Source organism: Lactuca sativa, chromosome 3 (genome assembly GCF_002870075.4).
Source record: "Lactuca sativa cultivar Salinas chromosome 3, Lsat_Salinas_v11, whole genome shotgun sequence".
NCBI lineage: Eukaryota > Viridiplantae > Streptophyta > Magnoliopsida > Asterales > Asteraceae > Lactuca > Lactuca sativa.
This window is the reverse complement of record NC_056625.2, coordinates 82151299-82175110: the sequence shown is the minus strand read 5'-3', so window position 1 is coordinate 82175110 and position 23812 is coordinate 82151299. Positions and strand designations below refer to the sequence as shown.

Below are 23812 nucleotides of genomic sequence, written 5' to 3'. Positions count from 1 at the left end.
GTGTAACGTACCCAAAGTTGAAGGGTCTATGCTCTGGTTTGATGCGTCAGTAGGCACGAAAGATTTTAAATGGACTTGACTAGGCAGAGTTGAACTTAGGAAATTTATAGACTTGACAAATCTTGACCTAGTTAGATCCATTCATCCTGACAATACGACGCTCGGATAGGTTGAGCAGGGAGATATATATGGGAATCTACTCGTCACATTAATTGAACCCGTACTTGGAACCGTGGTTTAACTTTTCCTCGATGTGCGGATTTTGTCCTTAATTCCGGTTGGATGGGGCGACTGGTAAATTCCGATAAATTAGGTCTGTAGAATATCATTTTCTTTCTTTCCGTTTGTTAGTCATATGTTGTCTCCTTTGCATGACTTCCAATCCGACCTGGTACACAACATATGCAACTCTATTTCTCTGCAGGCTATATATGTGAAATACTTCTTATCTGTTAGCCATATGCTATCTCCTTTGCGTGACTTCTAATCCGACCTGGTACAAATGCAACCTTCTTCTTCTCAACCCCTCTGAAGTAGTTAGCAATAGAATTCTGAATCTCTCCTCTCTCTGAATGGTTGTCTGCTCACCCGGTGTAAGGAGTACTCTGGAAGTTCTTGATGGCTAGGGCATATTAGGAAGCGGGAAACATGTTCCAGTACAATTAAAATTGAACACTCAAAGATTGTCTATAGATATCGCTGCTCAATTTAGGTGGACAACAATATCCCTGGTCGTCGTCAGATGAATGGCCCTTAAGATATAGTATCTAAGAAATTAGGATCATATATAATATCTAGGAACTTAAGTTCACCTTGTCTTGTAACAAATAGTATATCCTAAAATTGTCATAATTTTTCGTGTTTAAGTGGACAACAATACCGACGATCGACTAGACAAAGACGTGAAGATAGAAGGTACCGACAAGCGGATAAAGGCTGTCTAAAAACTTTGATCCCAAATCACTCTTAAAGTTAGATATCATTTTTATTTTTGTTAAATTTGTCATAGTTTCTTCTAATTTAAATATTAGGGGAGAATTAAAAATTAAAAATAATGAAAATCAAAAAAAATTCAAAAATCAAAGAAAAATCAGAAAAATTAAAAATCCAAAAATATTCTTATTTCTGTTTTATTTCTTGTTCAGAAAAAATCAAAATTCCAAAAATATTTTTGTTTCTATTTTAATTTTAAGTTTTCTTTTAGTTTTGTTTTGTCTTGAAAAGTGATTTTAGGTATAGATAAGACTCATGGAGTTTGTGTTGAAGATTTCTGAGCCAAAGCTTCGTCTGTGAGCATCGAAGAATTCTCATTCGAAGGAGCAAGATATGAAAATAATTCTTTCAACATTCAATCCTTCAACCCCAGAAGCAAGGTGAAACTGAAATTGAACATTATGTGACGGATTGCATTGAAGCCTCCTCAATCAGTCTGTTGCTATCGTTGTACCTGCTGAAGTGATCCAGAAGATTTGTTCTCTCTGAAGATTCTCAAGCTGAAAGCGTTATCTTTCAAGAATCAGTACGTGAAGCCTCCTCACCCAATGTGCGTTCAGAGTCAAATCTTGAAGAAAAATTCAAGTGCTCAATATGAAGTCATTCGTTGAAGATTCATCAAGTTCATCTTGAAGTTGTGAAGAATTTGAAGATAAATGCTAAAGCCAATCTCCCAATGAAGATTAACAAGAAGAGCCAACTACTTTTTAGGGGGAGTTTGTTGGGTCAATTAAGAAAAGAAAGCTATAAACCAAGGGGGAGATTGTTGGGTCAAAATATGGTTTATACTTTGCTTTTCTGGGCAATTATATTTTTGTGTAATATTTTATGAGCCTACAGTCTAGTTTACGGTCAGGTGGTGTTTACGGTCGTAAACCTATTTACGGCCCATATCCACCAAGCCCATGTTCCCCTTGTATAAATATAAGTGTTAGGGTGTGAGGAATTGATTGATGAACCCTAGAGATTATACGGCCAAGAGAGAGAGAAAGGAAGAGAGAGCATATTGTGTGAGAGAATCTATTGTAAGGAATTTCATTCATATCATCAATACAATCAAGATTCTTAATATTCTTCTTCTCCTTCTCTTCTTATTGTGATCTGGCATCATCCGTTTGATTTAGATTCCGCACCATCAAACGGATCTGATTGATACACAGACAAATTAGGGACTTACATTTCTTATATCCTTCGATCAGTTTTTAACTGGTTTTTTCTGTTATCGTTGCCGAAATTGAAGAAATGGCTCTTTCAACCATTTTTTTGGCAGTTTTGGTCCTTTCTACGCCCATATTACCCCCAAGTGTCACTATAAATAAGTTTTGGTATATTTGGTTTTGATGCCTCTTAAAAAATGTTCATTCTTCTCAACTTTTTGTTCAATACCGATTATTTTCATGTAGTTTTTAAATAATTTTTAGTTCAAAGTAAGCTTTTTTCATGTGCTTCTAAGCTCAAACAATGTTAGTATTATGTATTACAAGTAATATATTTGTATGATTAACTTTTTAAAAAAATACACACTTTTTTATAGGTTAAACCGAAAACAAATTTTTAAAAAATCAATTTAACAAAATCCAAAACTGGATATACCTAGGGTGTTCATTTGGATGGATCAGTTCGATCCGATCCAATCAAATGAATACAAATTGATTTTGGTTTTCGAAACATAGATTCGAATAGTTCAAACAAAATTCAAATATAATTTGATCCAACCAAATTACTATTCAATTGGATCGGTTTTATAATGCGGTTTTTAAAAACCGAAACATTTGAAAACAACATATAATTAAAATATTAGCCAAAGTTATAAAAAACAAAAACAAATTATTTAGTTATAGTTTAAATATATAAACAACTTACTAAAAACATATATTATAGTTTAATATTTTATGGATAAATTTTTTTTAAGAGAAAATGCATATTAAGGTTTTCGATTAGGTGAAACTTTTTAAATCTATTTGAAAAAAATAATTAGTAAATTTATAAAAAATTATAGATATATGTTAAAATTAATAAATAATAAATTGTTATTCATTTTTGGACTATTCTGTTATTATTTATAAACCAAAACCAATCACGAAATCTAAAATAATGATTTGGTTTTGTTGAAAACCAATCTAAAAATCTAATATATAACCATATATTTCAATCCAACTTATTAATTAAACAATTCACTTTTATTCAAATATTACATAGCCCTAGATATACCTCTCTCTCTCTCTCTCTCTCTCTCTATATATATATATATATATATATATATATATATATATATATATATATATATATATATATATATATATATATATATATATATATATATATATAATCCATTAGGTTAAATCCAAATGATCCAAAATAACCAGTTAAAAAGCAGACCAATTAGACCAATTAGGCTATGGGGTGTCCTATCTTTTATACCGACACATAAGTTGACAGAGACACTTGCAATTTTTGTCATTTTTAAAAGATACGAGGGTCTGGTTGCCGCCAACAAACCTACACAAATCTCATACAAATTTGATTTTTACCATCGGGAAATTTTCATCGCCGACACATTACTGGGGGTAAAACAAAAGTAAGGGGCGGTGTTCACCGCCGATAAAAGATGTCACATAGACATACCGACAGGTAAAAAATGGACGACGCACACAACCTTATTTAAAAACCGATTTCGTTTAAAACTGATGTTTGTACACCCTCTAATGATGTTCAATAATTTCTCTACACCGCCATAGAATTCACTAGGGATGAGCATATGGCCCGTCAGACCGAACCAGGCTGGAAAAAAACCGGGACGAGGTCCATTTCTTTTTTGTGGCCGGTTATCGGTTCCATTTCTTTTTTGCGAAATTCGGGTTTCGGTTAAAACCTAGACCAAACCGATGGTCCAAGGGTAGGATTTGACCAGACCAGTCCAAAGGGCTTTGACTTTTAATTGAAATTTACAACTCATACGCTGCAGCGTATCCGTTTGTATCCTTTCTAATAAATGAAAGTTTTTTTTGCCACTTGTCACACTCTCATTTAATTTGTCAAATGTCATTTTGTAGTTATTTTAAATTAATTTTTTTCTCACATGTCATTTTATAAGTTTTTTCTATTTTATTAAATTCCACATAATATTTTAATGTAATAATTGTAATAAATGTAGTACTAAATAGATATCAATTTCATTAATAAACTTACCTTTTAATTTCAAAATTCCTAAAATTAAAACTTATTAATTTCTTTTCTTTATTTAAATTATTTGTTTAAATTTACAAGATAAAAAAACATTTTTATTATAATAATTCATTATTTTTCTTAATTTCTTATAAATTCAAAATTCTCGAATATTTTGACTTTTATATTTAATTAACTCATGAAATACATGAGTCTCATAACTAGTCTTTGATAAGACATAGTTTTTGTCCCTTCCATACACAACAACACAAAAACAATTTATTTTGTTTCTTCCTTGGTCATTAACGGCGACACACAAGATAAGTAAAATTGTTTTTGAGACCTAAACCGATCAAACCAAATCATGAAACACCCTTCACCTTTGGTATTTAAAAATTATTGTTTCACGTTGTAACACCCGTAAAATTCAAGCCAATTTTAAACTTTTTAATACATTTAGAAACCAACAGTTATTACCAATTTGTTTTCAAAACAGTTCTATATTAGAGTATTCCAGAAACATAGTCATAAAAAATGAGGAGATGTACGATCATGCCTTTGCCTTGTCACGATCCCTTGATGTACCTAAAATAATAAACTGAAACTTTAAGCCCGAAAGCTTAATGAGTTCCCCCAAAATACCGATACACATACAATCCGCATAACTATAACAACAATAAATGGAATGCCCACGAGCCCTACAGACTGTAATACCCACGAGCCCACATAACGGGTCTCCCTTAGCCCGTAACTGGAATGCTCCCGAGCCCACAGTACGAGTCTCCCTTAGCCCGTAACTGGAATGCTCCCGAGCCCACAGTACGAGTCTGGAATGCCTACCGGGCCCTCAGCTCGTATCTGGAATGCTTACGAGTCCTCAGTATGAGTTTGGAATGCCTATCGGGCCCTCAACTCATATCTGGAATACTATCGAGTCCTCAGTATGAGTCTGGAATGCCTATCGGGCCCTCCGCTTATATTTGTAATACTCTAGGGTTTGTTGGCTACCGCACGGAGCAGTACAACCTCAACCCATCCCACATAACATGTCGACATGTATCATAACTAATGCACATACAGATAATCATACAATATCATAGGTAGTCCTATAAATCTACCCGACTAGCATATCAACTGGCATACGTTACTAACTCTAACTCAACATATCAATCACTACTAGGATATCAAATCCAATGGGTCGGCCTTGGTGCCTTAGACCCCTTAGTATAGTGAGGATAATTCACCTGGCACTACTGAAGTCCCGCAGATACAACCCCAGTTGTTGGTTGACAGATTCCCGCACTGTCAACATAAAACAATACCCAATTAATAATCGGGTTCCAAGCCCAAGGTCTAACTCACACCACAAAATCCCAAAAGTAAAATAATGGGCCAAAGTCCAACATATGGCCCAATTTTCTAAATTGGGCCCAGACCTCTACATGGTCTTTCCTTAAGGCCCATCCCATTATTCCAATCCAATTCTCATGATCCAATATCACATAATCATGAAGGCCCAATTATGACCCATCTATGGCCAATTTTTCCAAATTGGGCCCAAGACTCTTACATGGACCTTATCCTAAAACCTATACAGTTATTTAGTCCATTTACTTATTCTTGAAAAGCCCATTAATAGTCCATTCACCAAAGCCCAATAGAAAGGCCCAAATCAAGGCCCAAGTGAGATTAGGGCTTTCACATGAAATGATGATTAGGGTTAAGTGTTCCTACTTAACCCATTAAGAACTTAATCCACTAAGGACTTAATCCATTAAGTCCAATATTGTCGTAGGTTAATTGCCAATAATTATTATTTGATATTTCAAGTTATTAAATATTCTCGTGTGTGTCCCGATTAATTCCCAAAATTAGAGTTTTATGCAATTAGGGTTTTCCAAACCCTAATTGGGTACCAATCTAATACTAGTTCATTAGTCCATTGGCTGGACTTTTAGATCATATTGGGCCTTATTGGTCCATTAGGGTTCCATTGGGCCCACTAGGGTTTCTTTGGACCCATTAGGGTTTCTTTGGTTCCACATTGTCCAAACATCCCCAAACGAGGTCCAAACGCAATCAAAGCACATTGCCACCCGACACGGCGATCGGTGGCGGCAGAAGGCGGCAGCCACCACCTTATGGTGGTGGTTTGAGTTTTTTTTTCTTTTCATTATTCGCATCTCTAATTACATGTTCCAATGCTTTAATAAAAAAATAACACACACACTAATAAATGACACACACACGTAGCCACCTTATGGTGGCCGACGATGACACGTGGTGGCAGCGACTTTTTCCTTGAAATCCCGCCAAACAGCAAACCATACACGACCCACACCATAAGCCGAAGAGTCTTACACTTTCATCTTGCTTGAAGAACTAACCCACACCCTCCTCTGGTGAGCGGTGATGGCGGTGAGTGAAATAGCCGGCAACAACATTAGCTAATGGCGGCAATGGCCAGCCCCTCCCTTCTCTCGACATCCCGCTGCCGATCTTCCCCATCAATCACGACAGAAACAGGTACGTGCGATGACAACGATCTTCCCCATAATTTCTTTTTATATTAAGCCCCCCCCTCCCCCCCCCCCCCCCCCCCCTCTAGATTCAAACATCGACATTTGGGTTTCCGAAACCAACACTTCACCAATTATTAATTAATTTTGGACAATAATAACATATAATAATAATACAAATTGTTTCTCGGGTTCCATGTTCATTATTTAATTATCTTATTTTAAATTGGATGTTACACACGTTCTGATCACTAAATAAAATATAAGTATTTCTTAGATTTAGTATAATATTTTAGTAATATGGACTTCAATCGATCTTTGTTTTTGTAATTAAGTGCCTAATTGGAACTTTATGTGTACTAATATTTTTCGGTTTATGTTTCGTTTTGTAGTTAATGTCCAAACATAATTTAAGTAATTGTTCTTACAAAAAGTGCAAAGCAAAATATAATGTTGTCCACGTGTGACTTGTGCAATTTCTTTAAACTTTATAATTCTTGACTTCAAATTACAAATTATGACTATTTTCAGTTGATATTTATTTTAAAAATTAATAGTTTATACTATTAGTTTAAATAAAGTTAAAAATAAAGTTATAAACTTCGTTTGGTACATGGTTATTATATGTGTTAGTATATATGAACCCCAAAACATATGGCCAATTTGGGCCAAAAACAGAAACTCGGTTGGTGATTTGGAATCGGACCTGACCGAAATCGAAACCAACATACCCTAAAACGGTCTGGTTTGCGGTTAAAGTAATTCATGAATTTCGGTTTTTGGTTTTCGGTATTCGGGCCAGTTCGGTTCGGGTTTGACCCGTTGCTCATTCTTAGACTATTAGGTATGGGCCCGTTTTGGTGGTGTATAACAAGAAGCAACAAGAAGAGGAGGTGGGGTTCATGATGTTATAACACCCGTTAAGAGGAGAGAGATAGAGAGAGAGAATTTGTGCAGCCAATAGATGATCTCGTTTCATCCGGTCATGGAAACAACAAGAAGCAACACAACAAGATACAACAAGAAGGAGGGCGGAGTTTTTGATGTTATCACGACGTTATTAGCTGTCATATCAGCCTTAACGACGTTGTGGGTGACCCATACCACTTCGTCTTAGAATTCACAATCCTAACCGGAAAAAGCCACATCAAAACCTATCCTAGGACCTAATAACACAAGATCCCTACTCTTCAGCCCCACATTAATCACGGGGACACAAAAGACCAAATTATATTCCAGTCTGGCACTTTATTCATTCTCTACCCCTGTACTTATCATAAGAGTCACATTTGGCCCCACATCTTTTTTTAACTACCATTTATACCCCACTTCATATCCCCAATAATATTAATATTATGATCATTATCACACAGATTGCAGAAATCATAACACCACAATGACACAAAAAACACCCCACCTCCTAACCATCACCATCACCCTCGTCCTCCTCATCAACATCATCACCGCCCTCCGCCTACCGGAATTTCAAGAAGCACCGGCGTTTAGAAACGGGGAAGGATGCAACGACGATATAATTCACATAGCAATGACTCTCGACGCAACCTACCTCCGTGGTTCAATCGCCGGAGTCTTCTCTATCATCCAACACTTAACTTGTCCGGAAAACACCGTCTTCCACTTCCTCACCACCCACCGCCTCTCCTCCTCCCTCCACCACACTATCACAACCACATTTCCTTACCTCAACTTCCACCTCCATCACTTCAACACTGAACTAGTTAAAAACAAAATCTCCACCTCCATCCGCCGCGCACTTGATCAACCACTCAATTACGCCCGCGTCTACCTCGCCAACCTCCTCCCTGACACCGTCCACCGTGTCATCTACTTCGACTCCGACGTCATCGTCGTAGACGATGTTGTCAAGCTCTGGGAAATAAACCTCAACACCCACGTACTCGGAGCACCGGAATACTGCCACGCAAACTTCACCCACTACTTCACGACTAATTTCTGGTCAAACCCATATTTCTCCGGTGTATTCAAAAACCGTCTTGCAAATCCGTGCTATTTCAACACCGGCGTAATGGTGATTGATTTGATGAAATGGAGGAGGTTTAAGATAACTGAAAAACTGGAGAGATGGATGGAGATACAAAAAAAGTATCGGATTTATGAACTGGGTTCGCTACCTCCGTTTCTGCTAGTATTCGCCGGAGATGTGGAGGCGGTGGAGCACCGTTGGAATCAACATGGGCTCGGCGGAGATAACGTGGAAGGGTTGTGTCGGGATTTACATCCGGGTCCGGTGAGTTTGCTTCACTGGAGTGGAAAAGGGAAGCCGTGGCTAAGGTTGGATTCGAAGCGGGCGTGTCCACTGGATGGATTGTGGGCTCCTTATGATCTCGTTAAACAGGGGTCGTTGATTTCAGACATGTGAATTTAATGCTGAAAAATGATGCAATTTAGTAATTCTGTCACATTTTGTGGGTTCTTATCTGCGTCGGTGGTATATTGGGATGATAATTGATAACGTCGTGATGGCTTTGTCTTGGGATAGAGGGATGGGGTACCTTATTATTAAATCAAAAAATGTAAAAATTTTGTTAAACAAACTTTTTAATGTATGTTTTACACGTTAACCATACCATCAAAAATGTTTTGGATAATCTTTATGTCTTGCAATAAGGGGCACTTCTCATAACATATTAATTCTTGCATGTATAAAATGATTTCTTAATGGAAAAAATGAATAAATTTGTTATTAACATCAATGCTCAATGGTCCACAAGCCGACCTAAGGAAGACTATAACTATAACTAATGGAGATGAAAAGATTGGACAGTGAGACAGTCGTTATCAAGGGATAAATTATGTTCACATGCTATAAAACACAAACGTTATGATTTTTTTTTTTTTTTTTTTTACATATGTATGATTCATTGATTTACCTTTGGTATCCATGATAAATCGAATATCACCCATATTTTATTTCATAAAACGGTTATCTGATTTCTTTTTTCAACATAAAACTATTTCATTAATTACAATATATTAATTTCTATTTAATGGACTTGTTAAAATTGTCTGTTTTTATGATATACAACTTTTTTAAGATTCACTACTTGTTATTTATCACAATAATTCATAAAATACTATAATAATAATTCATAAACTACAATTTTTATTTGTAAAAGTACGCTTTTAAAGCCGGATTACCTTTTTGATGAATACTTTTTTTTTTTTTTTTTTTTTATAAATGTGTAATTTGAGAATTTGTTGAAATTTACATTTTAGATTATATGAATTCTTATCCATAAACTTGCATTTGCATAATTGCATGATATTGGGCCTAATGATTGGGCTTGGCCTGATCCGTTGTACGGACTTTGAAGCACCTATTATGAAAGCAGTTTTATAACCATGGCTACCGTCACCTTGCAATTGCATGACAAAACCCCCTTCGTATCCATCTTCCTTCGGTTTTCAACAGAAAATCAAACCACCTTCCAAATCTGAATTCTAAGTTGAGAAGAAAAAATGAAATTTTTCGCGAAATGAGTAAAACTTCAGAGACGAAATCAGTAAGTATCGAACTCGAAACACTCGACAATTTTTGTGTAAAACTTGCCAATCATTTCGTCCTTTTACGTTTTAGTTAGGAAGATAGTTTATCCGTATCGGAGTGTGCTTAATTGATTGTTGAGGATGTGTACTTAATCGAATCCACCAACAGATGACGGAGACGAAGCAACTCGTCGTCGTGGTTGAAGGCACTGCCGCTTTGGGTCCTCACTGGCGCACCATTGTCACCGATTATCTCGAGAAAATCATCAGGTACTTTATCCAGTCTACGATTTCAAATTATGTGAAAATCTAAGTTCTAAATACATACATTTATCATCGTAATTAAATTACCTTTTGGTTTTGGTGTTAATAATTACAATCGTGACGAAGCTTCTTGGCTACATAATCTACAATTCTATCATCACCGAATCTATTTAACTTAGAATTCGTATTTAGTTCTTATTTGATTTTACATTGGTTCATTCGTTCAGCATTAGATTGTTGACAACTTGCATTTTCCCCTAATTTTTTTATTTATTCATGCAGGTCTTTATGTGGTGATGAAGATAAGGTAAGCCTGCATTGCTCATACACAATCTATAGTCTCCATTTTGTCAAATTTTGATTCATTTATCCTTTTCCTCCTCATATGCAGAATCCAGATAGTCCTACTGTTGAAATGGCTCTTGTGAATTTCAATGCTCATGGATCTTACAGTGGTATGTAATTATGTATCTTTCCTTTTTGAATATCATAAGCTTTATTTACATTTATATCTATGTATATATCTCAATCCTCAAATTTGCTTTATGTAATTGAGCAGCATGCTTGATACAAAGAAGTGGCTGGACAAAAAACATGAACATGTTTCTGGAATGGTTATCAGCTATTAACTTCAGTGGTGGTGGTTTTTGTGATGCTGCAATTGCAGAAGGACTTGCTGAAGTTCTAATGGTATGGTTTGACTTTCGAGTCAACATCTTTATTGCTTCATATGGCTTAAATTCAGTATTTATGATGAACAGATGTTTCCTTCTTTACATGGGATTCAAAATCATCAAAGGCATTGTATCCTTGTTGCTGCAAGTAATCCATATCCACTTCCTACACCAATTTACATACCACCAGATTATATTGAGATGCAATCAGATAGCCCTTTATCTGATGCTGAAACAGTTGCTCAATATTTCAAAAAGGTGTTATCACTATCAGTGGCATTTTAGTAATTAATGATTGTACTCTGCTCATATTTCATATTTGTTAGTTCTCTTTTGTTGCAGTGTTTAGTTTCCCTATCAGTTATATGTCCAAGACAGCTTCCAAAACTTAGAGCAATCTACAATGCAGTAATTACTAATTAATCCCCTCTTGTCCTTATTAACTTTCTTGTTTTATTTACTAAATTGCCCTTGATTTTTCAGGCAAAAAGGAACCCTTCAGAAACCGATCCTACTATTGATATTATGAAGAATCCAAATTATCTAGTTCTTATTTCAGAAGGTTTTATGGTGGCTCGTGATGCTTTAACTCAACCAGAAATTACAAATTTGCCCTCGAATCAAACCCCTACAGAAACAGATGTTACTCCAGTTTCAGGGCCACCTCAAACTACATCAACGAATGATAATCTGCAAAATTTTACAATTACGAAAAAGCCCCTGAATGGAAACCCCACGTCATCTGGGGAAGCTGAGTCAGCAACATTACCAGGGACTTCAAGTACAACAATGCCCACATCTGAAATGGATTCTACTGAGGTAAATGACAGCGTGGCAACTACTGTGGGCCCCACACAACAAACATCAAGTGCACTTAAATCAGATTCATCGAGGTTATATGTAAAACTATGGGAGGTAAAATTTGCATTTTTAATGTAATTGAAATTGGTTAATTAGTTGGAATAAAAATATAACATGTTGTGTGATTCAGGGAGACTTAACTGTTGAAAGCCAAGGGAACTCTGTCTTTATTACCAAATTACAAGTATGTCTCAAAACATGCCACCTGTCCTTTATTTTATAAGATCAAAATTACAATTGAAGCCTTGTGTTTTTTTTATTGCAGGGATACAGGAATCCCCAAACTTCTGAGTTGTAAGTAAATTGCTTCAATTAGTTGATGCATAAAATTAAATTAAAAGAATAATGAAAAACATAAATATTGTTTTCATCTGTTGATATTATTTACACACTCTCTCAGGATTGCAAAAGATTGGCCATTGACAATGCAAATAGATACGCTTATACCTGAAGAAGAAATGATAAATAAGTATATGATCTACCTTATAAATTGATCTATTTATTCTGATCCATAAATATTTTGACAAAATTGCATTTTTGATCCCTGTGGTTATGTGATTGTTTTCAATTATAACCCTGACAACCCTGCGGTTTGAGTTTATTTTGGTTTTGGTTCCTAACAGACATACAATGACTAAATTGTCCTTGTCATATTGTTTCTTTTACTTTTTTTTTTGTTTATCAATTTCTAAAAGTAATTTTATATGGGAAGTTTAGTCATTTTATGTCTGATAGGGACGAAACGGGAAATAAAATCAAACCACAGGGATCAAAATGTAATTTTCTCAAAAATAGTTGCAGGAAATTCACTGGAAAGGTAGATCATATTGTTTTCCGAGCATTGAATGAGCATTCAACTTTTCTTGGACGATTACAAGAGAAGAAGCTCGTAAGTCATCTCAAATTAAAATCAAAATTTTTGCTTATATTTAATTGTATGTGTTTACATAAGTTTTATATATTTTTCTATTTATGCAGTGTATGGTGATAAAGTTACCATCACAGGCACTGTTGTTGTGTGTAACAGCTGATAGAATAAATCGGTTGGTAGGAATGGTTTTACCTCAGGTAATTAAGTAAACATAAATCAATTATTCTATTTATATATATATATATATAGTTTGACACAAGTGGAATATTTGTGTTTGTGTGAGATAGGAAATGGTGAAATATGAAAAGTAGGAGGGGGAAAATGCAATTAGATTCTTGGAAAGGGACACAAAGTCTGACTTTTGTAAAGTGAAAGGTTTAAAATAAAATGTTTGTGCAGTGGTAGAGTTGTATGTTGTTCATATTGTGCAGTGTTGATGACTCTTTTGAGATTGATGTTGTTGCTATAGCAATCGCATGCATGTTCATATTTTGGTGAAGATACGACTCTTTTTAGTGTCTAGATTGGATGCTTTTTAGATGATAATGTGTAAATTTGTTCCGATTTAGAGTACAACTCTTTAGCATAAAAATCTTCAAGTTTCCTTTTTATTAGATTTCAATGTTTGAATAATGGTAGTTCTATATTTCAATTTTTAAATTTAAATCTAGAGTATAAGAAAAAACAAAAATTCTTAAATATATAAGTTTTTCTAGTGTGAATTACACATTTGGTCCTGTGGTTTTCCTAAACCCACACATTTGGTTTTAGTATTGGATTTTTTACATGGCTGAACCAAGTTTGCATTTGTTGCACCGGTGGTCTTTTAGGAGTTAATCGAACAACTTGGATGTTAGTTTTTTTTTTAAATATGACTAATTTGCCCTTGTATTTACTAATTGGAACTACTAATCACTAATCACTACAAATAACAATTCCAGTCATCACTAATACCACAACCATAACCTCCACCTTAGGGGTGCAAACGAGCCGAGCCCGAGCCTGGCCAGGCTCGGCTAAGGCTCGTTTAAGTTATATGAGGCTCGAGCTCGAGCTCGGCTCGATTTGAGCTTTCTTGTATTGAGCTCGGCTCGAGCTCGTAAAGAATTATCCAAGTTCGGCTCGGGCTCGGGCTCGACTCGTTTTTTATCTGACGTGCCTAAATAAGCTTAAGTTCGGCTCGAGCTCGTTAAGAAGCTCGTTTACTAATACCCTAAATCCGTAATTCCTCTAATATATTTTTATTTTAATATATATAAATAATAATAAATTATATTATACAAAGGCTCGTTTAGGCTCGCGAGCCTAATCGAGCTTAATGACATAGGCTCAAGCTTGAGCTCGTTTAATAAACGAGCTTAATATTAAGCTCGAGCTCGGCTCGGGCTCGTTTAAAATCGATTTCGAGTCGAGCTTTTAACGATCCGATCCCGAGTAGCTCGCGAGTAGCTTGGCTTGTTTGCACCCCTATTCCACCCACCACCATCACACCTAATGCCACCATCACAACCACCACAACACCACTCTTGCCACCACCACAACACCGATTTTGTCACCTCATTATTCTTGCCACCAACATCTCAACCACGTCAACACCACTCCTGCCACAACCACCACAACACAACTCATGCTACCTCACTCCTACCACCACTACCAATTTGAAATCCCCATACTCTAACTGTGTCATCACTTATTACTTTCACACAACAACTAATCTACATAATACCAAACCATAATACATTTTCTTAACTTGCATCATTTTTTTATTAGAAATAAAAATCATTCTAACATTTTAGCTAACCATAATACCTTGGCCACAACAAGTAAAATATATGTTTCAAGTTCCACATCATTAGTTGCCAACAAAGCACACAAGCAATCCAATTACACAACCAATGAAACGAAGCTTAATTGGTTTTATGTTCAAAAACATTACCAACAAACCACACTGTTTATGGTAAAAAAACAAGGACAAAACACAAACAATGGAAACTTAATACATATCCTCGTTACAAACATTACCAACAAAGCACACAAAATCTCCACGATAACAACATCACAGACTTTATATTTGAATAAACATAGACATCATTGTCCCATTCTTGGTGGACCATTAACAGTTCTAGTCGGAACAAAATTTCATCCATTGGATACTGAAAATACACCAAGAACATTCTCCTTCTTTTCAACAGATCTTGCCCACCCACCATCCATCTCATATGGTTTGCACCTACTATACAGCATCTCCTACAAAAAAGTCACTTGCTAGAATTTCAGGAAGAATTGACCGACTCTTATCCAATAAGACAATATCCCGGAGGAGACCATAATCTGTAAGGGTATATAAGGGTTTAGGGTGGAAATCTTGATTCCATGTGGATCGCGTAGGTTCGAACTAATATTTCTACCATATGATCTGGTTACAAGAAATCCAATCAAGGATGATCCAAATGGACACTTACGAATCTTTGCACATAAACATAAGCCAAACTGCCAGAAGAATTTTGAGTTCTTCAGAGAAGAATAAGAGACGAGAAAGGGTATCTCCGACTCAAAGAGAAGAATTGTATTTATACATGATAGTTTGGTTGCAATTATGGTTGTCGTTTCTAAATTACTCAAGGAGTCCTGAAATTAATGGCATGATCGATGGTTTCCAAAACTGACGAGATTTACCAATTTTCCCCTAGACCCCACCAGGGGATCTGCACCTTGGACCCTGCTAGGGGAGTTCCCCCTAGGACCCTGCAAAGGGATGCGAGCACGACCCCATTGACCCCCCTTATTTTGTGTATCGGCTTATAGTTTGATCTTATATATACATGCACTCTTCACACACCGAACATATAATATATAGTACAAATCATAATCCCTTTAACTCACATATTAATCATAATTACACAAAATGTCTGGTGACAAAAAAATCATCAACATAAATCATCATCATTTAGAAGGGTTTGATACTGAACGATGACCTTTCGATCGGTTAAAACAGAGATGACATAGGCAAAGTAGTAGAATTCTTCAAACCTTGTTTCGGTGATGGATACTTCAGCTCTATTGCCTATCTTAAACAACATGATTCGGTTTTGATTCTAGCAATTCGATTTCAATTCTGACATAGACGTTTGGATTCCTATATAAACCTTTTGATTCTGACACCGAGGTTATGATTCCGATAGCAAGCTTATGATTCCACCACTTATTCCATACTTAAGATTTTGATTCCTACACATATAAGTAGGGGCGGCAACGGTAGGGATGAGACAAGAAGATGAAGTGAATGTTAGGAAGGTGACACTTTAGGGTTTCTCCAACAACGAGGGCAAATTAGTCTTTTCAAATGGATATAACTGTTGGATTAGTGTCTAAGTCCATAACTATTTTGGTATGTACTTGACCCGATTATGAGCATGGTCCTTTTGGGTTGCCTTCACCATAGCAATATGTAGGATGAATTAATGAGAGAAAGGTTTAAATATGATTTATTAATATATTATGAGAATAATATATTAAAGGAGAAATCATATTGTTTAATTAATATTAGTCAATAATTAATTATGAATTAATGTTGTGGCTAAAAGAGATTAATTAAATTTAGGGGACTGGACTGCAATTATTGGATAATTGAGTTATTGGGCTAAGGAATGCTAAAGGAATAAGGGGTGAACGGAATTATGATGGAAGCCCATCATATTTTCGTCCATGGCCTTATCCAGAAGGTTCCATGGGCTGCTTAGAGTTTAAGCTGTCCATTAGGGTTTTGACTGAAACCCTAGCAGCCCACACAAGTATATAAAGGACCCCTTAGGCTCCCAAAACGTGGACAACTGATTCTTTAGGGTTTCTAGTCGTTTTTGGGAAGCCTCCTTTCTACTCCTCTTCATCCAAGTTGTATATGGTGTTTGTGACTCCATTAGAGGTGCAGCACTTGAGGCACTAAGCTTTCTAAGGCCAATCCAAGCAAGGAATTGATTGTTATTGCTATATAACAAGAAAAGGTAATTCTATAAACCCGAATTCAGTTTATAATATGTTAGATGTAAGTTTATTAGTCTTGGATTCAAAGCATGTACAATAGAGAAACCTAGATCCAAGCATTAGGGTTTGTATGAGCACATAGGATTGTTTCTTATGTCTAAAACCCATCAGTGGTATCAGAGACTTGATTGGTTTCAGTTGTATGTGATGCTTAACTGCTTTATTTGATGAAAATCGAGTTTTTGGCCCCTGCCCGACTCAACTCGGCGAGTCAGTATCTGGACTCGGCGAGTTGACCCCTACTCGGCGAGTCTAGGTTTGACTCGGCGAGTCAGTGCGTCAGGCAGAGGGTATTTCAGGATTTAGTTGTTGTTTTGACTTGGATTTGATGCTTAAATTGTTTTATGAAGCTAAAATCCGAATTTTATCTTAATTATATGTTTATCCTTGCCAAAACAATAGATAATTTCAAATCTTTTAAATATTGGTTGTTTATGTGATAAATATGGATTATTTAAAGTTATTTGGTAATTATCTAATGACTAAAATAAGATTAGGTCAAATGTAGATAATTATGAAATTAATTGTTTAATTTGAATTATTTGTTATTTGATCCCTAATGTTTTGAAATGTTTCAAAACTTGCCCTCAAGTTTTGGAATTTATAAATTGATTATAAGTTTAATTTTGAAATGTCAAATTCTAAAACCCTAGTAATTTGAAAAGTTCGAATCACACCCTTATGGTTTTGTTAATTAATTAAAGTGTATAATTAAAAGTGATTTAATAAACCCATAAAGTTTTTGGTTTACATTTAATTAAATTAAAAGGATAATTTACTAAGTTAAACCACTTAGTATTTTAAAAGTGTAAAATACACCCTATACTATATATAACATTAAAAGTCTAGTATTATATATGAGTAAACAGTCAGTCTTACCGTTAGTAGGCCTCATTCACGAAGCTGGTCTATAAGGGGTGTTTAACGAAATTGCCTATAAAATGGCGATTGAATGGATATCCACTCTTACCCACCGCACTCTTGACTAGTGGAGGGTTGTTAGCCGAACGGGTAGGATAGGACAGAAACCTTCCATTATAAGTATAATGAAGTACAAAGTAACTAAATGCTTTTTCAAATTCCCAAATCATAGTTACTTTAGGAAAAATGTGAAATTGTATGCTAATCCATAGAATTACACTTCGTACCCCAGTCAAACGTTAGTGGAGCGTGTGTGGTTAACCGGCACACTAATTTGGGGATGACATTGGTAGCGAAGGGTGACTCGATGTTTGTCATAGATCAATGGAGCGTGTGTGGCTAACCGGCACATTGATTAGGTGATAGTAGCATTGGGTGCACCACGTGATTCGTATGGTTATTCACACCTTGTTTGTGATCCTCGGCATCCCAGTCACAAATAGTAGGGCATAATCGAGATTAAACATGCCATTGAAAAGTTCAATGAATCTCAAAAGATCTAGGAGTTTCAATTCATTTAAAACTTAATCTTCCTTTTCGTTTTTCATGGTGGAAATTGGTAAATCGTCATTTACCCACGTTCAAATATTTTGCAACTAGATTACGACATCCCTTTTATAGGTTGTAGAATATTGTGTTGGATCCTAGCTTGATGTTTCATTTGGGTGTTACATCAAGAATTCTAATCAACATAACTTGAATTTTCTCCTGTTTTGTAGATGTTTGAATCTTACAATGGTCTTCCCAAATCCTTTGGAACAAGCTTTCCAAATGAAGATGACGGAAATGAGAGTCATGCTTCATTTCCTCCACCTCCTCCAATCGTTCTCCCTGACCCACAAGTTCAAAGGCTTGAAAAGTTCAAGCTCACTCAAGCCCTTTTGGCAAGTAAACACGAAGATGGGAAACCTATGTGTGCACACGTCTTAGGGATGAAGTCACACATTGATAGGTTAAGAATGTTGGGTGTCGAGATTTCAAGCGAGTTGGCTGCTGACTGGGTTCTTCAGTCACTTCCTGAATCATATAGTGAGTTCGTTAGAGAGTACTATATGATGGATCACGACGTGACCCTCATTAATCTCACCTATTTGCTTATAGCTGCTGAATCATCAATGATTTGGCGTGCTGGTCAAGCAAACTTGTCTGGTGAATCAAACTCCCAAACTTCAATGGACACTGGCAACATTGGAAGTGCAGAAAGAACTAAGTCTGTGATTGTCCGATGTGCTGTGCCAAAGGATTCCATTTTCTTTTATTGCCAAGAGAAGGGGCATTGGAGACGAAGCTGCCCTAACTACCTGAGAGATCTAAGAGATGGGAAAGTCAAGACGTATGGCTCTGCTTCAGGTAAAATCCGTTATCTAACTCTTTTGAGTTCCTATTCTAGATTCTTAATACATGATGTGATAAGATTACATTTTGATGTTTTGTAGGATCGAAGAAAAGAGAGGAAGCTTGAGGGAAGAAGTGAGCTGAATCTAATCATGAAGAAATGGATTTCGATCGCATTACTTGAAGAATGGATTCTTGAGCTACTACTTGGAGTTAGAATAGATTGTTAAGAAATATGTAATAACATAGTTTTTCAATTGAATTGCATTGTAAGGACAAATTTTTCCGCAATAAAATGAAATTTGATTGTATCTTATTTATTTATCCTTGCGATGGCATGTATGAAAAAATTGATGTTTGAATGTTTCTATTATTAGCAACAATGGATTTGATTCTTAATTATGTTATTTGTGGACATATCAAAAGTTTACCAAATAAGGAGAGTTTCTCATCACCCAAGTTTCAATTGGACAGAAACTTGGAATCATGCAACGTGTACTGTATGATGAATGAAAAACTTTCACATTTGGGAAATTTAGACTAATTCTTTGACAAAGTGTCAATTGAAGGACTAGGAGATCGAGTACACTAGGTCGTACGTTGATCAAGTCTACCACAAGAGTGACAAAGATATTCGTCATAATTTACTAAAGTTTAGTAAATATGGTTATACTTATAAGATTGAGTATAATTATGAGTTAACTGAAATAGTTTCAATCAATAGCAGAACGAATAAGAAGAATCAAGAAGGCAAAAAGATAAAAGTTTCTCCATTCTAAGAAGAAGGAAGAGTACCTTTTATTGTGTTTTATGATGAAGTCTTAATGATTAAGAACCATATCTCAATTGATCCTCTGAGTGAGTCTTAGTGCATTTGCATGTCTAAGAAGAGGAATCGAGAATTGTAGAAATGGTTAAATCAAAGAGTCAATCATACTTCGTTCCAATATCAAGTCTTAGAGTCATACTCCAAGATTGTGACATTGAGTGACAAGTCTTAAGTAGGTTTATAACACTTATCAAATGTGGAATTTGGAAAAGTTTTCTTATTCTTGCACATTAGAAATTGGTAAGTTGTCATAAGATAAAGACCAACTAGGACCAATTTGTGAAGTGTTTTATCTTGATAAGAACTACACTAACTCTTGAATATTTGTTTTTTCAAAAAATGTTTCTTGACAAGAGAATCTTATATGTCAAGGAGTCAGTGGGAGTCTTAATGGTCTTGAAAGGTTTCAAGAACAAATCAAGAATATACCTTATCGATCATCACTAGCACACGACTTGAGGTTTGCAACCTATCGTGCTGACATTATTTTGTTCTTGTGCCATTCCAATTGAGTTAATTGCGTATGTGAGTTCTATGAGTTCTCATTTGAATACATACTAGAGCCTTAGTCGATGGAAAGTACATTGATATGTAAGGACAAGTTACTAAACTACTTGGAAGACATGGTGGGCACTCGTGTTACCATAAGGCAAGAAATCAAGATTAAGAAAGTTCAGTCCATATGAGTTTGGATTTGTCGCAAACCTTGGTTTTGGCAAATTCACATGGATAGGAACTCATACACCATAAAATCTAAGTGTCATAAGATTCCCTCCTTCATGAAAATGACTGTGAGGAAATGCTTTCACTAAAAGAGATTTTAAGAAGATAGCGATTGTGAAAATTGTATTCTCAAAATTCGATTATGGTTACGGCATCCCTTTCCATAGTTCGAATTATGAGATTTGGCAATTAGTTTCAACATTTGGAACTTAGTAACATAAGTTCTGAATTGTTTAAACACACATATGAGCTATCTAAGACAAAGGTGTATAAGTTTAAGAAGCTTAGATAAAGGCTTATCGAAGCGTCTGGTATTAGAAATATGAATTTCAGAAATTCAATAGGCATTGTTTGCTGGAAGTTCATTTGCTTTCTGAATACATGTCAAAGCTAGTGGGAGCATAAGTGTTATGCTTATATGATTATTATGGCGAGTATTGCAAGTTAGCAATATTAATTATAGAAAAACAAAGATTCAATTTGCAAAGTTGCATGGGTTGAAAAGTTGTTTTAATATAATTAAGGGAGAGAATATTATACTTCGTTTCAAAATCTAAAGCTTAGATTGAGAAATTTTAATATTTTCAGTCAAAGGATACATTGTGTGTTCTCAAATTTCGACTATGATTACGGCATCCCTCTTCATAGTTCGAATTGTGAGAATATGACACATAAAATATTATGGCAAAAGATTGGTAAAGTATCATATCTTTATGTAAGACATTATGCATCGTGTCCCATACGCTTCGGGTATAGGATCGATTGCAAATGCTATAATATTTTACCATTCTAAAATTTTCCAAATGTCTAGCGCATTAAGTGAGAAAAAGGATTAGAATCAGTTTTGACTAAAATAATTAAACAACTATCAAAGGACGATCCAAAGTTCGCTGAGGATTGGTCGCTTGTGAGTAGTTGGAAGTATGGTATTGGATGGACCATATCGACATTATTATGAATATATAAGATTCTATTAAGAATGAATTGTCATTTGGCAAATATGGAAATGTTTCCATATTGGAAGTTGGATGTTGAGAGTCTATGTCTATATTAGAAACTTTTATGCAAGAAGGATATTTAAAGGAACGTACTTTGAATGTGAGACTTCGCGTCTATGGAATTGTCTTGTAACAATGTCCGATAGAGTACTTCAAAATTTCATTAGCCAAGTCTTGGTGACTTTTGTGCTACGACTTTATGAAAGGATCGTTGCATAAGATGTTAGAATCTAGCATATTCTAATAGTAGCAAAGAAACTTGTGTTCTTACACTAATGATAAGGATTGGGAATTGTGAAATGAGCATCATTGAAAAGGTTTTTCAATTGATCTATTTCACAAAGTAAGGACCATAGGAAACATAGTGTGCATGCTTTATGCATGGGACATCTATTGTTGTAATTTAAGTAATAAGTTGATTTTCTGAAACAGTAAACGATAATAATGAGTAATCAATATGGTGGTTAAATAGAAGTGTTTTATTTACTCTCACAAGTTTAAGGCCATATAGGATTAAGTATTATTGTTATGTTTCAATTTGCATGTTTTGACTTCCAGAATAACTAGGTTATTCAAACATCCACAGTCAGTCGTACGTTGGGAGTAGGTATGAATAAAGACTATCATGAATCTGTCTGTAGATTGTCTGAAGTGTTTAGACATAGCACAAGTTTGCTGCAGAGTTCATGAGTGCTTTGATAAGATTAGAGTATTGGATTAAACCCACGCTCACTTGGATCACTTCATAGATTTATCACGAGTGATTAGTGAGACGATAATATTGTATATTCTTGAAACCGAGACGTGTGAGTTGTTATTTGTTGGTCGGTTGCACATTGATAATAAGTAAACGCACCAGTAACTTGGTGTTATAAAATTTATTGTTGTGTATGATTCGATCAGTAAATGCAAGCAAGCATATGAGTCAAAGTTTATCCATTCCTTTTACTCAAAGTGAGATAAAAGCAATATCTGTGGGCCTCTCGATGATTTAGTGATGACACCTAAGCGCTTGCCAAGCCGGGACTAAGTTGATGTGTTCAATTGTAGTCTGTTTTCAGTCGTCATAAATCGGAAGTCGGGAAACAGTATAGAGAGAATGATTGAAATTCATGTCTTTTGTCTATACGATATCTTGAGAATGGAGGAATATATAATCCCTTATCTAGAGGACACGCTATCTGATAAGATCAGAGTTGACAGCGGCTTTTGAAAGCTACGATTGCTGATCAGGTTCTGAAGTCATACGGAAAATAGTTATTAGACTTATCCAAGTGGGAGACTATTGGATTAGTGTCTAAGTCCATAACTATTTTGGTATGTACTTGACCCGATTATGAGCATGGTCCTTTTGGGTTGCCTTCACCATAGCAATATGTAGGATGAATTAATGAGAGAAAGGTTTAAATATGATTTATTAATATATTATGAGAATAATATATTAAAGGAGAAATCATATTGTTTAATTAATATTAGTCAATAATTAATTATGAATTAATTTTGTGGCTAAAAGAGATTAATTAAATTTAGGGGACTGGACTGCAATTATTGGATAATTGAGTTATTGGGCTAAGGAATGCTAAAGGAATAAGGGGTGAACGAAATTATGATGGAAGCCCATCATATTTTCGTCCATGGCCTTATCTAGAAGGTTCCATGGGCTGCTTAGAGTTTAAGTTGTCCATTAGGGTTTTGACTGAAACCCTAGCAGCCCACACAAGTATATAAAGGACCCCTTAGGCTCCCAAAACGTGGACGACTGATTCTTTAGGGTTTCTAGTCGTTTTTGGGTAGCCTCCTTTCTACTCCTCTTCATCCAAGTTGTATATGGTGTTTGTGACTCTATTAGAGGTGCAGCACTTGAGGCACTAAGCTTTCTAAGGCCAATCCAAGCAAGGAATTGATTGTTATTGCTATATAACAATCAAAGGTAATTCTATAAACCCTAATTCAGTTTATAATATGTTAGATCTAAGTTTATTAGTCTTGGATTCAAAGCATGTATAATAGAGAAACCTAGATCCAAGCATTAGGGTTTGTATGAGCACATAGGATTGTTTCTTATGTCTAAAACCCATCAATAACGATTG

At 35.4% G+C, this 23812-nt stretch overlaps 2 protein-coding genes across 2 annotated transcripts; both read left to right on the top strand.

The window, feature by feature from the left end:
* Positions 1 to 8039: 8039 nt before the first annotated feature.
* On the top strand, positions 8040 to 9285 carry LOC111904561 (probable galacturonosyltransferase-like 3). The gene has a single exon (XM_023900314.2). It carries the CDS (start codon positions 8074 to 8076, stop codon positions 9076 to 9078), a length of 1005 nt encoding a protein of 334 aa, XP_023756082.1. The 5' UTR covers positions 8040 to 8073; the 3' UTR covers positions 9079 to 9285.
* Positions 9286 to 9878: 593 nt separating this feature from the next.
* On the top strand, positions 9879 to 13452 carry LOC111904609 (mediator of RNA polymerase II transcription subunit 25). The gene is made up of 12 exons (XM_042900211.2): positions 9879 to 10506; positions 10861 to 10924; positions 11029 to 11159; positions 11231 to 11401; positions 11486 to 11551; positions 11627 to 12058; positions 12135 to 12188; positions 12270 to 12298; positions 12405 to 12473; positions 12800 to 12893; positions 12983 to 13072; positions 13163 to 13452. The coding sequence occupies exons 1-12, from the start codon at positions 10375 to 10377 to the stop codon at positions 13184 to 13186; spliced, it is 1356 nt and encodes a 451-aa protein (XP_042756145.2). The 5' UTR covers positions 9879 to 10374; the 3' UTR covers positions 13187 to 13452.
* Positions 13453 to 23812: the final 10360 nt, after the last annotated feature.